Source organism: Dipodomys spectabilis, unplaced genomic scaffold (assembly GCF_019054845.1).
Source record: "Dipodomys spectabilis isolate Male_0828 unplaced genomic scaffold, ASM1905484v1 ptg000179l, whole genome shotgun sequence".
NCBI classification, from domain to species: domain Eukaryota; kingdom Metazoa; phylum Chordata; class Mammalia; order Rodentia; family Heteromyidae; genus Dipodomys; species Dipodomys spectabilis.
This window is the reverse complement of record NW_024870856.1, coordinates 12,320,026-12,333,643: the sequence shown is the minus strand read 5'-3', so window position 1 is coordinate 12,333,643 and position 13,618 is coordinate 12,320,026. Positions and strand designations below refer to the sequence as shown.

Sequence of the window (13,618 nt, the reverse complement as noted above, 5' to 3'; positions counted from 1 at the left end):
GTTCCTGTTGTCCCAGAGGCAAGGCAAGGCTGGCGCATGAACTTGGGCGGGCTGTGGCAGACACCCTTCCTTCCTCCAAACTGGCACAGGAGTCCGGTGCAACGTCAACGTCGGCCTACCTGGGCTGGGGGACAGCGTGTGTCCTAACTGCCTATGTGCAAATGCTGGAGCAGACGCAGTGAGTCACCTGCAATGCAGCCAGCCGGCCTCCACCGGCCAGGCGCGCCTTACCTGGAGTAGTCACGGAACACCCCCAGGCGCACCTTACCTGGAGTACTCACGGAACACCCCCAGGCGCGCCTTACCTGGAGTAGTCACGGAACACCCCCAGGCGCGCCTTACCTGGAGTACTCACGGAACACCCCCAGGCGCACCTTACCTGGAGTAGTCACGGAACACCCCCAGGCGCGCCTTACCTGGAGTACTCACGGAACACCCCCAGGCGCGCCTTACCTGGAGTACTCACGGAACACCCCCAGGCGCGCCTTACCTGGAGTAGTCACGGAACACCCCCAGGCGCACCTTACCTGGAGTACTCACGGAACACCCCCAGGCGCGCCTTACCTGGAGTACTCACGGAACACCCCCAGGCGCACCTTACCTGGAGTAGTCACGGAACACCCCCAGGCGCACCTTACCTGGAGTAGTCACGGAACACCCCCAGGCGCGCCTTACCTGGAGTAGTCACAGAACACCCCCAGGCGCGCCTTACCTGGAGTAGTCACGGAACACCCCCAGGCGCGCCTTACCTGGAGTACTCACGGAACACCCCCAGGCGCGCCTTACCTGGAGTAGTCACAGAACACCTCCAAGGTCTGCGTGTCCAGCAGCAGCCCACACCAGGGGAAGAGGCAGTGAGCAGGCAGCTGCATCGGGGCGGCCCCATCCAGGGCCACGCCCTCCAGAGGGAAGTTCACCACCGTCTTCTGCACGTTTATCTCACAGCCGTACTCGGGGACACCTCGGACCAGGACCCTGGGTAAGAGCAGAGCAGGTCCTCAGCCTCTGCCACCCGGGACCCTGGGAGTAAACCCCAGAGACACCCAGGGCAGGGAGAGGGGGCTATGCAGGACCCAGTCAGGACCAGTGCTGCGCTTGTTACTGGTGAGGTAGGTGACACTAACAGGACAGGTAGCCCCGGGGAGTGCTCAGACAGCCATCTTAGACCACGTGTGGAGAGCCCTCCCCATCCCCCACATCCAAGGCAGCTCATCGGGGCCTGCAGATGCTGCCAAGGCCCCGCATGGATCAGTTCCCGGTAAAATTATTTTCCTTCATACGTGGTCTAACCCTGAGGTCAGATGAAAGAGAACTCCTACTCCCACACCTGGGTGGGAGCCCACAGGAATGACACCCTGCCTCCCACCCTACATGCTCAGACCTACGGACCCGTCCCGGGACCACCCCACCACCTCCCTGCAGACCTACAGACCCGCCCCGCCACCTCCCTGCAGACCTACAGACCCACCCCACCACCTCCCTGCAGACTGCAGCCCTGCCCACCACCTCCCTGCAGACCTACAGCCCCCCCACTACCTCCCTGCAGACTGCAGCCCCGCCCACCACCTCCCTGCAGACCTACAGACCCGCCCCACCCCCTCCCTGCAGACCTACAGCCCCGCCCACCACCTCCCTGCAGACCTACAGCCCCGTCCACCACCTCCCTGCAGACCTACAGACCCGCCCACCACCTCCCTGCAGACCTACAGCCCCGTCCACCACCTCCCTGCAGACCTACAGACCCGCCCACCACCTCCCTGCAGACCTACAGCCCCGCCCACCACCTCCCTGCAGACCTACAGCCCCGTCCACCACCTCCCTGCAGACCTACAGCCCCGTCCACCACCTCCCTGCAGACCTACAGCCCCACCCACCACCTCCCTGCAGACCTACAGCCCCATCCACCACCTCCCTGCAGACCTACAGACCCGCCCACCACCTCCCTGCAGACCTGCAGACCTACAGACCCACCCCACCACCTCCCTGCAGACCCATAGACCTGCCCACCACCTCCCTGCAGACCTACAGACCTGCCCACCACCTCCCTGCAGACCTACAGACCTGCCCACCACCTCCCTGCAGACCCACAGACCCGCCCACCACCTCCCTGCAGACCTACAGACCTGTCCCACCACCTCCCTGCAGACCTGCAGCCCCGCCCCACCACCTCCCTGCAGACCTATAGACCCGCCCACCACCTCCCTGCAGACCTACAGAACCACCCCACCACCTCCTTGCAGACCTACAGACCCGCCCCACCACCTCCCTGCAGACCCATAGACCTGCCCACCACCTCCCTGCAGACCTACAGACCTGCCCACCACCTCCCTGCAGACCTACAGACCTGCCCACCACCTCCCTGCAGACCTACAGACCTGCCCACCACCTCCCTGCAAACCTACAGCCCCACCCACCTCCTCCCTGCAGACTGCAGACCTACCCCACCACCTCCCTGCAGACCTACAGACCTGTCCCACCACCTCCCTGCAGACCCACAGACCCGCCCACCACCTCCCTGCAGACCTACAGACCTGTCCCACCACCTCCCTGCAGACCTGCAGCCCCGCCCCACCACCTCCCTGCAGACCTATAGACCCGCCCACCACCTCCCTGCAGACCTACAGACCTGCCCACCACCTCCCTGCAGACCCACAGACCCGCCCACCACCTCCCTGCAGACCTACAGACCCGCCCACCACCTCCCTGCAGACCTACAGACCCGCCCACCACCTCCCTGCAGACCTACAGACCTGCCTACCACCTCCCTGCAGACCTACAGACCCGCCCACCACCTCCCTGCAGACCTACAGACCCGCCTACCACCTCCCTGCAGACCTACAGACCCGTCCCACCACTGCCCTGGCTGTACCTCCCCTTGTGCAGAGCCTCTCCAGGGACCCTATCTTTATGGGAACTGACGTCCAACTGCAACTACCCCTTCCTGAGGCCAACTGTCCTCCAGAACCTTCCATACTTTCTCCCAGTGGTGTAGGGTCATGAGCTCTGTGGGCAGACTGGATCTGGGTGGTGTCTAGCTGGTTCCAGCACAGACCAGTGTAGGCAGGATCACAAAATCAAAACCATGATCCTGACCTGAACCTCGCCCAGTGCAGACCTGCCCCAAACACAGTGTCCACTCCCAGTGCAGACCTGCCCCAAACAGTGTCCACACCCAGTGGAGACCTGCCCCAAACACAGTGTCCATCCCCAGTGGAGACCTACCCCAAACACAGTGTCCACCCCCAGTGCAGACCTGCCCCAAACACAGCGTCCACACCCAGTGGAGACCTGCCCCAAACAGTGTCCACACCCTATGGAGACCTGCCCCAAACACAGTGTCCACCCCCAGTGCAGACCTGCCCCAAACACAGCGTCCACACCCAGTGGAGACCTACCCCAAACACAGAGTGCACATCTGGTGGAGACCTGCCCCAAATAGTGTCCACACCCAGTCATACACCAGTCACATTGCACCCTAACACATCCCCTTACCTCACAAGATCACCAGACACTCACACACTTACCTCACACACACCACCACAGACACCTTAACTCACACACACACCCTTACCTCACACACAGATCACACCACACACACGCACGCACGCACGCACGCAGCCACGGTCCTTCCTTACCGGAGGAAAGCTTGTGCCTTGGCCAGGTGAGGTGTCACCAGCAGGAAGTCATCAACTAGTCGCAGGAGCAGCCTGAAAAGAGGAGACTGAGGCTCACGCTGACACTCAACACTGCCTTGTGAGGATTTCGAGCCCAATACTTTAAACGGCTGAGTTAAAACTGAACAGGGGAATATGCTCTGAAGAGGTGAAGTGACGTCTTTGGTTCCCTCTGTCTCTTTTCCTGCAGCACTGCGGTGTGAACTCCGCGCTCATCTTTGCTAGGCAGGAGCTCTACCACTGAGCGGTCTCTCCTGCCATCTCTGAGCTGGTTATTCTGAAATCAGGTCCTGTGTCAGGATCCTGCCTCCAGGGTCCTGCTCCTCTGGGGTGAGAGGTGCACACCACGCTGGCTCACCTGGTAAGATTGCTCCTGAGAACTTTTTTGCCCCAGCTGGCCTGGAACTGAGATTCTCCCAAGTCAGCCTCCCATGTACTAGGGTGACGAGAGCTCGCATCCACCCCCTGCCAACGTCCCACTGGCTCGGGGTCCCAGCTAACTACCACAGCTGGCTTCTCACACAAACGGACACAGAGCCCACGCAGAGCTGTGGGACGCCAGGGTGCCACACCCATGCAGCACACACAAGTGTGAAAACACTCACCCATCCTGCTGAATCTCAGGCAGCAACTTGTTCTCCATGTCCCCGTAGCACAGGCTGCAGAGGAGCGGAGACAGGATGGAGCCCTGCGGGATCCCCTGGCACTGGACGTAGCTCCTGGCAGAGGGGGCGAGGGCTGGGCGGCAGGCTCTGTGGGCCCTGCCATGTGCCAGACACAAATGCGCACACACCAGGCAGTGTGCACACACAACACCGCCCTCCAAACACACACCAGGCAGTGTGCACACACAACACTGCCCTCCACACACACACCAGGCCGTGTGCACACACAACACCGCCCTCCACACACACACCAGGCCATCTAAACACACAACACCGCCCTCCAAACACACACCAGGCAGTGTGCACACACAACACCGGTCTCCACACACGCACCAGGCAGTGTGCACACACAACACCGCCCTCCACACACACACCAGGCAGTGTGCACACACAACACCACCCTCCACACACATACACCAGGCCGTCTAAACACACAACACCGCCCTCCACACACACACCAGGCCATCTAAACACACAACACCGCCCTCCACACACACACCAGGCAGTGTGCACACACAACACCGCCCTCCACACACACACCAGGCAGTGTGCACACACAACACCGCCCTCCACACACACACCAGGCAGTGTGCACACACAACACCGCCCTCCACACACACACCAGGCAGTGTGCACACACAACACCGCCCTCCACACACACACCAGGCCGTCTAAACACACAACAACCGCCCTCCACACACACACCAGGCCGTCTAAACACACAACACCACCCTCCACACACACACCAGGCCGTCTAAACACACAACACCGCCCTCCGCACACACACCAGGCCGTCTGCACACACAACACCGCCCTCCGCTCCCCCCGCTGGGCTGCTGTGACACCACACTCGGTCCTTGGGTCTTTCATTAACTGAAGGCTAAGCAGGAATCGGACACTCAAACTAAACGTTGCCTGGGTCTCTTGGTTTGCTGGGATTAGTGCGCAGGGCCTTGTGTCCGCTAGCCTTCCTCTGGGGGGCAGAGCCCGGCGTGCACCTCGGCCTGGCTGTCACGACACCCAACCCTCCCGTTATTTGGGGTGGCAGGTGTGCACCACTGACCCCACAGTGGGTGGTGGGACCTTGCCAACTTCTTCCTGGGCCGGCCTCACGTGATGCTCTTCCCACTCTCACTCTCAAGCAGCTAACAGAAGAGCAAGAGGCTCCACTGGCACTGGCTCCAGACTCATTTTTTTAGGTCAGTCATGGGGCTTGAACTCAGGGCCTGGGTGCTCGCTGTGGCTAGCCCTCTACCACTGAGCCAGAGTTATCCACCTCAGGTGACTAACGGACTTTCAAACAACAATCCTCAGATCTCAGTCTCCAGAGTAGCTGGGATTACAGGTGTGAACCACCAATGGCAGGTGTGACCCGTTACTTCTGGAGCCCTTAGCCACTCATAAGGACAGATCACCTCCAGGTGGTGGCCGTATACCAAAAAATAAAAAGCACCACAACTTTTGCTTAGGGAACAGGCTAGTGAGCACCGCGAGGCTAACCAGGCTGGGACGGGCACACACACCACCGAGAGCTGTGCCCAGGGGCAGGCTGCGTGCAGGCTCACCACCCAGGCCCCGTGGCCAGGCCCCTCTGCAGAGAACTCTGGCTCCCTGCAGAGCTGGGATCTCCACACTGCTGGAAGTGCATGGCAGACACCTTGCAGAAAGGCCGACTTGGGGGGGGGGGGGGGGGCAGGCCGTGTCCTGAACCAGATGCAGACGCAGGAAGGGTCAACACGCAGGGACTGTCAGGACACAGAAACCCCTTCACTCAAGCTCCTTTGTCAAGGTTCACTCTGCGGCACACCTGGGATCTGACCTTTCCCAGGATGCATAGTTCACATGTCCAATTACATTTTGATACTGTATATTTATACCACAAACTAACATTAATGGTCACGTGATCCCTAATGAGGTTCGACTTTTGAATGAAAGAGGACCCGGAGCTTCGTGCTCACACTCTGCGTGGTGTGGGGCGGCTCGATGGCACTGGCACCGCAGGGTCCCTGGGGAGCCTGGGGAAGAGCTGCTCTGCAGAGGGCTCGGGAGGGAGGGAGGAGGGGAGGGGAGGAGCAGGCAGGAAGCAGGTCGGCCCCTGCGCCTCCACCCAGCACCGCCACAGGACGCACGGAGAGAGACAAGACAGCAGCGGCTCGCCTACCTGCTGCCGATCCTCACCACGCTGTTGTGCACAAAGTGCAGGAAAAAGTCAAACAGGTCGCTGCTGTCCTCGTTCAGCGAGCAGCTCTGGAAGAGCAACAGGCGGGAGGCAGATATGAGCACAGGGCGTGTGGAATCACAGATACCACAGTACAGCCAGGCCTAGACAGGGCCAAATCCTCTGAAGGCTGCCCTGTGTGGGGCCTGCCATGCCGGGCCCCTAAAACCCATGTAACGCTGCGGAGAGGAAGATGAGCCCAAGGGCTCAGGCGGCTTGGTCCGGGTGAGGCTGGCGACCGGTCAGTACCTTGTCCTCCAAAGCGACATGCTCCAGTGGCCTCCGTACCAAAGCCTCTACCACACCACATGGAGCAACCGAGAGAGAGAGAGGCTGGTCGGTGAGCACACAAGGAAAACAGCGGGGCGCTGAGGCCACACACTCTGCAGGGGGCAGGGCCAGCACACCTCCAACCGAGTCGCGAGCCCAACAGGTGTTGGGGCGCCCTCCCCACCGGGACACCGAGGACCGCCCTCCCCACGGGGACACCGAGGACCGCCCTCCCCACGGGGACACCGAGGACCGCCCTCCCCACAGACACCGAGGACCGCCCTCCCCACGGGGACACCGAGGACCGCCCTCCCCACAGACACCGAGGACCGCCCTCCCCACAGACACCGAGGACCGCCCTCCCCACTGGGACACCGAGGACCGCCCTCCCCACCGGGACACCGAGGACTGCCCTCCCCACCGGGACACCGAGGACCGCCCTCCCCACAGACACCGAGGACCGCCCTCCCCACCAGGACACCGAGGACCACCCTCCCCACAGACACCGAGGACCACCCTCCCCACAGACACCGAGGACCGCCCTCCTCACGGGGACACCGAGGACCGCCCTCCTCACGGACACCGAGGACCGCCCTCCTCACGGACACCGAGGACCGCCCTCCCCATGGACACCGAGGACCGCCCTCTCCATGGATAGCAAGGACCGCCCTCCCCACAGACACCGAGGACCACCCTCCCCACAGACACCGAGGACCGCCCTCCTCACAGGGACACCGAGGACCGCCCTCCTCACGGACACCGAGGACTGCCCTCCCCACGGACACCGAGGACCGCCCTCTCCATGGATAGCAAGGACCGCCCTCCCCACAGACACCGAGGACCACCCTTCTCCACGGATAGCGAGGACCACCCTCCCCACAGACATCGAGGACCACCCTCCTCACGGGGACACCGAGGACCACCCTCTCCACGGATAGTGAGGACCACCCTCCCCACGGACACCGAGGACCGCCCTCTCCACGGATAGCGAGGACCACCCTCCCCACAGACACCGAGGACCACCCTCCTCACGGGGACACCGAGGACCACCCTCTCCATGGATAGTGAGGACCACCCTCCCCACGGACACCGAGGACCGCCCTCTCCACGGATAGTGAGGACCACCCTCCCCACGGACACCGAGGACCGCCCTCCCCACGACACCGAGGACTGCCCTCTCCACGGATAGCGAGGACCACCCTCCCCACAGACACCGAGGACCACCCTCCCCACAGACACCGAGGACCGCCCTCCCCACAGACACCGAGGACCACCCTCCCCACAGACACCGAGGACCGCCCTCCCCACGGACACCGAGGACCGCCCTCTCCATGGATAGCAAGGACCGCCCTCCCCACAGACACCGAGGACCACCCTTCTCCACGGATAGCGAGGACCACCCTCCCCACAGACATCGAGGACCACCCTCTCCACGGATAGTGAGGACCACCCTCCCCACGGACACCGAGGACCGCCCTCCCCACAGACACCGAGGACCGCCCTCCCCACGACACCGAGGACCGCCCTCTCCACGGATAGCGAGGACCACCCTCCCCACAGACACCAAGGACCACCCTCCCCACAGACACCGAGGACCACTCTCCCCCCGGGGACTGTCACTCGGGACATCTTCCCCACGGACACCGTCACTCGGGACACCTTCCCCACGGGGACCATCACTCGGGACACTTTCCCCACGGACATTGTCACTTGGGACACCTCCCCCATGGGGACCGTCACTGGGGACACCTCCCCCACGGGGACCGTCACTGGGGACACCTCCCCCACGGACACCGTCACTGAGGACACCTCCCACAGGGACCTCCAATGAGGACACCCCTCCTGTGGACTGTCATGGGAGGCCTTGGCCAGGGCCCCGGGGACCTGCTCAATGACGACGGCGTCCCTCAGCGCGCTGGTGTCCTGCAGATGCTCCAGGAACTGGTGCATGTAGGGCTGGAGGTCTGTGAAGGTGGAGACCTGTGGGTAAGAAGAGGGCGGTGTGAGGGCGCAGGCGGGGCCTGGGCACAGTTCCCGTCGGAGACAGAGTCAAGAGTCCTGCCTGCAGGAGCCACAAAATCAGCAGGCTGCTGTCCTACCCCAGAGCTCCATGACAGACCTCCACCGCTGGCCACAGGACACACAGTGACCCCTCTGTCCAGGATGGGTGTGAGGAACAGACACCGTAGACAGGAGAACACTGCCCTGGCACCGGTGGTGACCATTTCTATATCCCAGTCACCAGGACCCTTTCTGAAGAGGGTCTTGGAGCAAGACATGCGGCTTCAGATGCTCATGTAGAAAAGAAAGTACAAATACCATCATCAAAGCTCACACCTCAAGACGACAAAGAGATCAACAGAAGGGAGCAGAGCTGGAGAAAAACCCAGCTCAGCAGAAAGGAAAGCCAGGTTAACGTGGCAGCTCCTGGAAAGACTGAGCAGTGAGACGCAGAGCCCTACAGAAGCCAGGAGCTCAAGCCTAGGGAGCACAAGCACTCAGGCCTGGCCAGGGGGTGCAGGGAATGACCCTGAGCAGACCACAGCCACCCAGCCCACACGCACGCGGAAGGCTGCGGACACCGGCTTGTCTTGAAGCCATCCCTATGTACGTACTCACTCTTTCTAGACCTGAGCCTCCAGGAAATCCTTCCGCCGCTGCACTACGGGGAGGCCCAGGCCACAACCTGCAGGCCCTAGGGCTGGGAAGGTGGCTCAGCGGTAGAGCGCTTGCCTTGCATGCCTGAGGCCCTGGGTTTGATTCCTCAGCACTACATACGCAGAAAAAGCTGGAAGTGTCGCTGTGGCTCAAGTGGTAGAGCGCTCGCCTTGAGCTGAAGAGCTGAGGGACAGCGCCCAGGCCCAGAGTTCAGGCCCCACAACCAACAAAAACCTGCCAGGTCCCCCCACACTGAGGGCAGGGCCCCAAGCCACACGCTTCTCCAGTGTGCTACCCTACAGACACACACCAAGACAGCTCATCTGAGCCAAGTACATCCACGCCCCCAACGCTTCCCCGCGGACCCCACGTGTGGTCTTACGTGTCTCCTGAAGGACCTGTGGACGCGCCCCTGGACGGCCCCCTGGACCACGGCGTAGTGGCGGATGCAGTAGGTGTTCTCTCGGGGCCTGATGGCTCTCGCCACCACCTCTGCCAGTCTGTCGTGGGGGAGGGCCTCATACGCCCCGGTCACATCCGCCTGCACCATTCACAGAGCTCTGAGTGCGGGGCCTTGCCAGCAGCCGGGGGTCCCGCTGGCTGAACCCTGGCTGAGCCTAGAATCGGGTTCTAGGCCCACGCCCTTGCCCACAGCCCTGTCCCTGGCCCCCTCTGCCCCCAGTGGGACCCCAAGAGCAGGTCCCACCCTCACACCGCACCAGCCCAGAACGGGACCCACAGGGCAAAAGAGGCCTGTGCTGACCCAGCTGACCACACTCGGGCACCAGAGCCCTGCTCACCAGCTCCATCTCAGAAGGGAGACGGGACCCAGTGTGATCATCCCTGCTTTAAAGGAGCGAGGGAAGCTGGCACACAATGCCCATGGGGCCTGGGCAAGCACAAGCCTCTGCCTGAGGGGAGGGGCGTCCCAGGACTGGGGTCACCCTCGCAGTCTGCTCCTGGGGGAACCCAGACCCAGCGTCCTGGTCCATGGGAAGTGGGGGGCAGGGAAGGTGGTCGCGCCCAGTGGCAGCCAGGACCAGCAGAGTCCCGACACCAGCTGCTCCAAAATCCCAGAATCCAGACCAGGGAGAGGGGGTGCGGGGGGGGGGGGGAGGGGGCGCAGCCCGGTGCCCACCTTCACGAAGTACAGCCTGGGCGCGGGGTTCTGGGAACGCACCCGCAGCACCCAGGCCCTCCAGGCGGTGAAGATGTCGTCTAGGCCCAGCACGGAGGCCCCCAGCAGCTCGGGACGCCGCATCCGCTCGTAGGTGAGCACGCTGAACAGAGTCTTGATGTGCTGGGCGAAACGCTGGGCCTGGGCCACAGGGTGTGGTGGGCACAGAGGGGCATGGTCAGCAGAAGGGGACCTGCTGCTTCCCCAGGGGCCGCTGAGCCCCCAGAACGAGCCCCTGCCCGCTGCAGTTCCGGAAGGCTCACAGCATCCCAGTAACTCACTGACTGGACATGGGACCCTCACCTGACCACTGCCTCCACCCAGTGCATGTGGGCACTACCTCCCAGGAGCAGGAGTGGGCGGGGACCCCTGAAGAGGGGCCCTGACCTCAGGACACAGCCCGGCAGGGCGTGGACCCTCGTTTTCACTCATAGCAGAGACAGAACTGGATCCCAGTCGAGTCAAGGCGCCGTGGCACCTTTGCTTTGTCCCTTGGGAGACACCCCGTGCCACACAGGCACGGGAGGCAGCGCCGCCAGCACACGCAGCCCGAGCTGGCAGGCACCGCTACGCGGCCGCTGCTCTGTGGTGTTGTCCCTGGCATGAAGAGCATGCAGCACACGGGCCTGTCGGGGCGTGGGTGAACCCTGCCTGGAACAGCGGACCCCACTGTTCTGGAACCCATCTCCTGCCCACCAGGCTGGGCAGGACGCCATCATCTGCTCCCCAGCCCGCCCCGGCCCACGGGGTGCATGGGCCTCTCCTGGGCCACCGCCCACGGGTTCCACTAACACGGCACGGGAGCGTGGTCACCTTCTGCTCTCTGCAGACAGCTCTGGGGCCCACAATGTAGTCCATGTTCACGATGGGGCGAAGCCCACAGGGCTTAGGGATGAAGCGGAGTCTGGAGGTGGGCAGGGCCGGTCTGGCCACCTGATGTTGTCTGACCTCGGAGCCTGACAACTCCCGCAGCCGCACCCTCTCCAAGTGCTGCCTGCAACGGAAGGGTTTGAGGAGCCATGCCAGACACAGGGGAGGAGAGCAGGGTGCTAGAGACATGGGGGAGGAGAGCAGGGTGCTAGAGACACGGGGGAGGAGAGCAGGGTGCTAGAGACACGGGGGAGGAGAGCAGGGTGCTAGAGACACGGGGGAGGAGAGCAGGTTGCTAGAGACACGGGGGAGGAGAGCAGGGTGCTAGAGACACGGCAGAGGAGAGCAGGGTGCCAGAGACACGGGGGAGGAGAGCAGGGTGCTAGAGACACGGGGGAGGAGAGCAGGGTGCTAGAGACACAGGGGAGGAGAGCAGGGTGCCAGAGACACGAGGGAGGAGAGCAGGGTGCCAGAGACACAGGGGAGGAGAGCAGGGTGCTAGAGACACGGGGGAGGAGAGCAGGGTGCCAGAGACACGGGGGAGGAGAGCAGGGTGCCAGAGACACAGGGGAGGAGAGAAGGGTGCTAGAGACACAGGGGAGGAGAGCAGGGTGCTAGAGACACGGGGGAGGAGAGCAGGGTGCTAGAGACACAGGAGAGAGGAGAGCAGGGTGCTAGAGACACGGGAGAGGAGAGCAGGGTGCTAGAGACACGGGAGAGGAGAGCAGGGTGCTAGAGACACGGGGGAGGAGAGCAGGGTGCCAGAGACACGGGGGAGGAGAGCAGGGTGCTAGAGACACGGGAGAGGAGAGAAGGGTGCCAGAGACACGGGGGAGGAGAGCAGGGTGCTAGAGACACGGGGGAGGAGAGCAGGGTGCTAGAGACACAGGGGAGGAGAGCAGGGTGCCAGAGACACGGGGGAGGAGAGCAGGGTGCCAGAGACACGGGGGAGGAGAACAGGGTGCTAGAGACACGGGGGAGGAGAGCAGGGTGCCAGAGACACGGGGGAGGAGAGCAGGGTGCTAGAGACACGGGAGAGGAGAGCAGGGTGCCTGAGACACGGGGGAGGAGAGCAGGGTGCTAGAGACACGGGAGAGGAGAGCAGGGTGCCAGAGACATAGGGGAGGAGAGCAGGGTGCTAGGACACGGGGGAGGAGAGCAGGGTGCCAGAGACACGGGAGAGGAGAGCAGGGTGCCAGAGACACGGGGGAGGAGAGCAGGGTGCCAGAGACACGGGAGAGGAGAGCAGGGTGCCAGAGACACGGGGGAGGAGAGCAGGGTGCCAGAGACACAGGGGAGGAGAGCAGGGTGCTAGAGAGACGGGAGAGGAGAGCAGGGTGCTAGAGACACGGGAGAGGAGAGCAGGATGCTAGAGACACGGGGGAGGAGAGCAGGGTGCTAGAGACACGGGGGAGGAGAGCAGGGTGCCAGAGACACGGGGGAGGAGAGCAGGGTGCTAGAGACACGGGAGAGGAGAGCAGGGTGCCAGAGACACAGGGGAGGACAGAAGGGTGCTAGAGACAAGGGGGAGGAGAGCAGGGTGCCAGAGACACAGGGGAGGAGAGCAGGGTGCTAGAGACAAGGGAGAGGAGAGCAGGGTGCCAGAGACACGGGGGAGGAGAGCAGGGTGCTAGAGACACGGGGGAGGAGAGCAGGGTGCTAGAGACACAGGGGAGGAGAGCAGGGTGCCAGAGACACGGGGGAGGAGAGCAGGGTGCCAGAGACACAGGGGAGGAGAGCAGGGTGCTAGAGACACGGGGGAGGAGAGCAGGGTGCCAGAGACACGGGGGAGGAGAGAAGGGTGCTAGAGACACAGGGGAGGAGAGCAGGGTGCTAGAGACACGGGGGAGGAGAGCAGGGTGCTAGAGACACGGGGGAGGAGAGCAGGGTGCTAGAGACACGGGAGAGGAGAGCAGGGTGCTAGAGACACGGGGGAGGAGAGCAGGGTGCTAGAGACACGGGAGAGGAGAGCAGGGTGCTAGAGACAGGGGGGAGGAGAGCAGGGTGCTAGAGACACGGGGGAGGAGAGCAGGGTGCTAGAGACACGGGAGAGGAGAGCAGGGTGCTAGAGACACGGGAGAGGAGA

The 13,618-nt window shown here is 63.1% G+C and overlaps 1 protein-coding gene across 1 annotated transcript in view; it reads right to left on the bottom strand.

Annotated features, from left to right (window-relative positions):
• Tert (telomerase reverse transcriptase) overlaps positions 1–13,618 on the bottom strand; it is a 44,398-nt gene that overhangs the window by 17,665 nt on the left and 13,115 nt on the right. Inside the window, exons 4-11 of the mRNA XM_042695251.1 lie at positions 11,476–11,656; positions 10,624–10,803; positions 9,868–10,026; positions 8,712–8,807; positions 6,501–6,586; positions 4,280–4,393; positions 3,636–3,707; positions 787–975 (exon numbers count right to left, since the gene is read on the bottom strand). Of these exons, the coding sequence (XP_042551185.1) occupies positions 787–975; positions 3,636–3,707; positions 4,280–4,393; positions 6,501–6,586; positions 8,712–8,807; positions 9,868–10,026; positions 10,624–10,803; positions 11,476–11,656 (1,077 nt within the window). The remainder of the gene's footprint in view (positions 1–786; positions 976–3,635; positions 3,708–4,279; positions 4,394–6,500; positions 6,587–8,711; positions 8,808–9,867; positions 10,027–10,623; positions 10,804–11,475; positions 11,657–13,618) is intronic.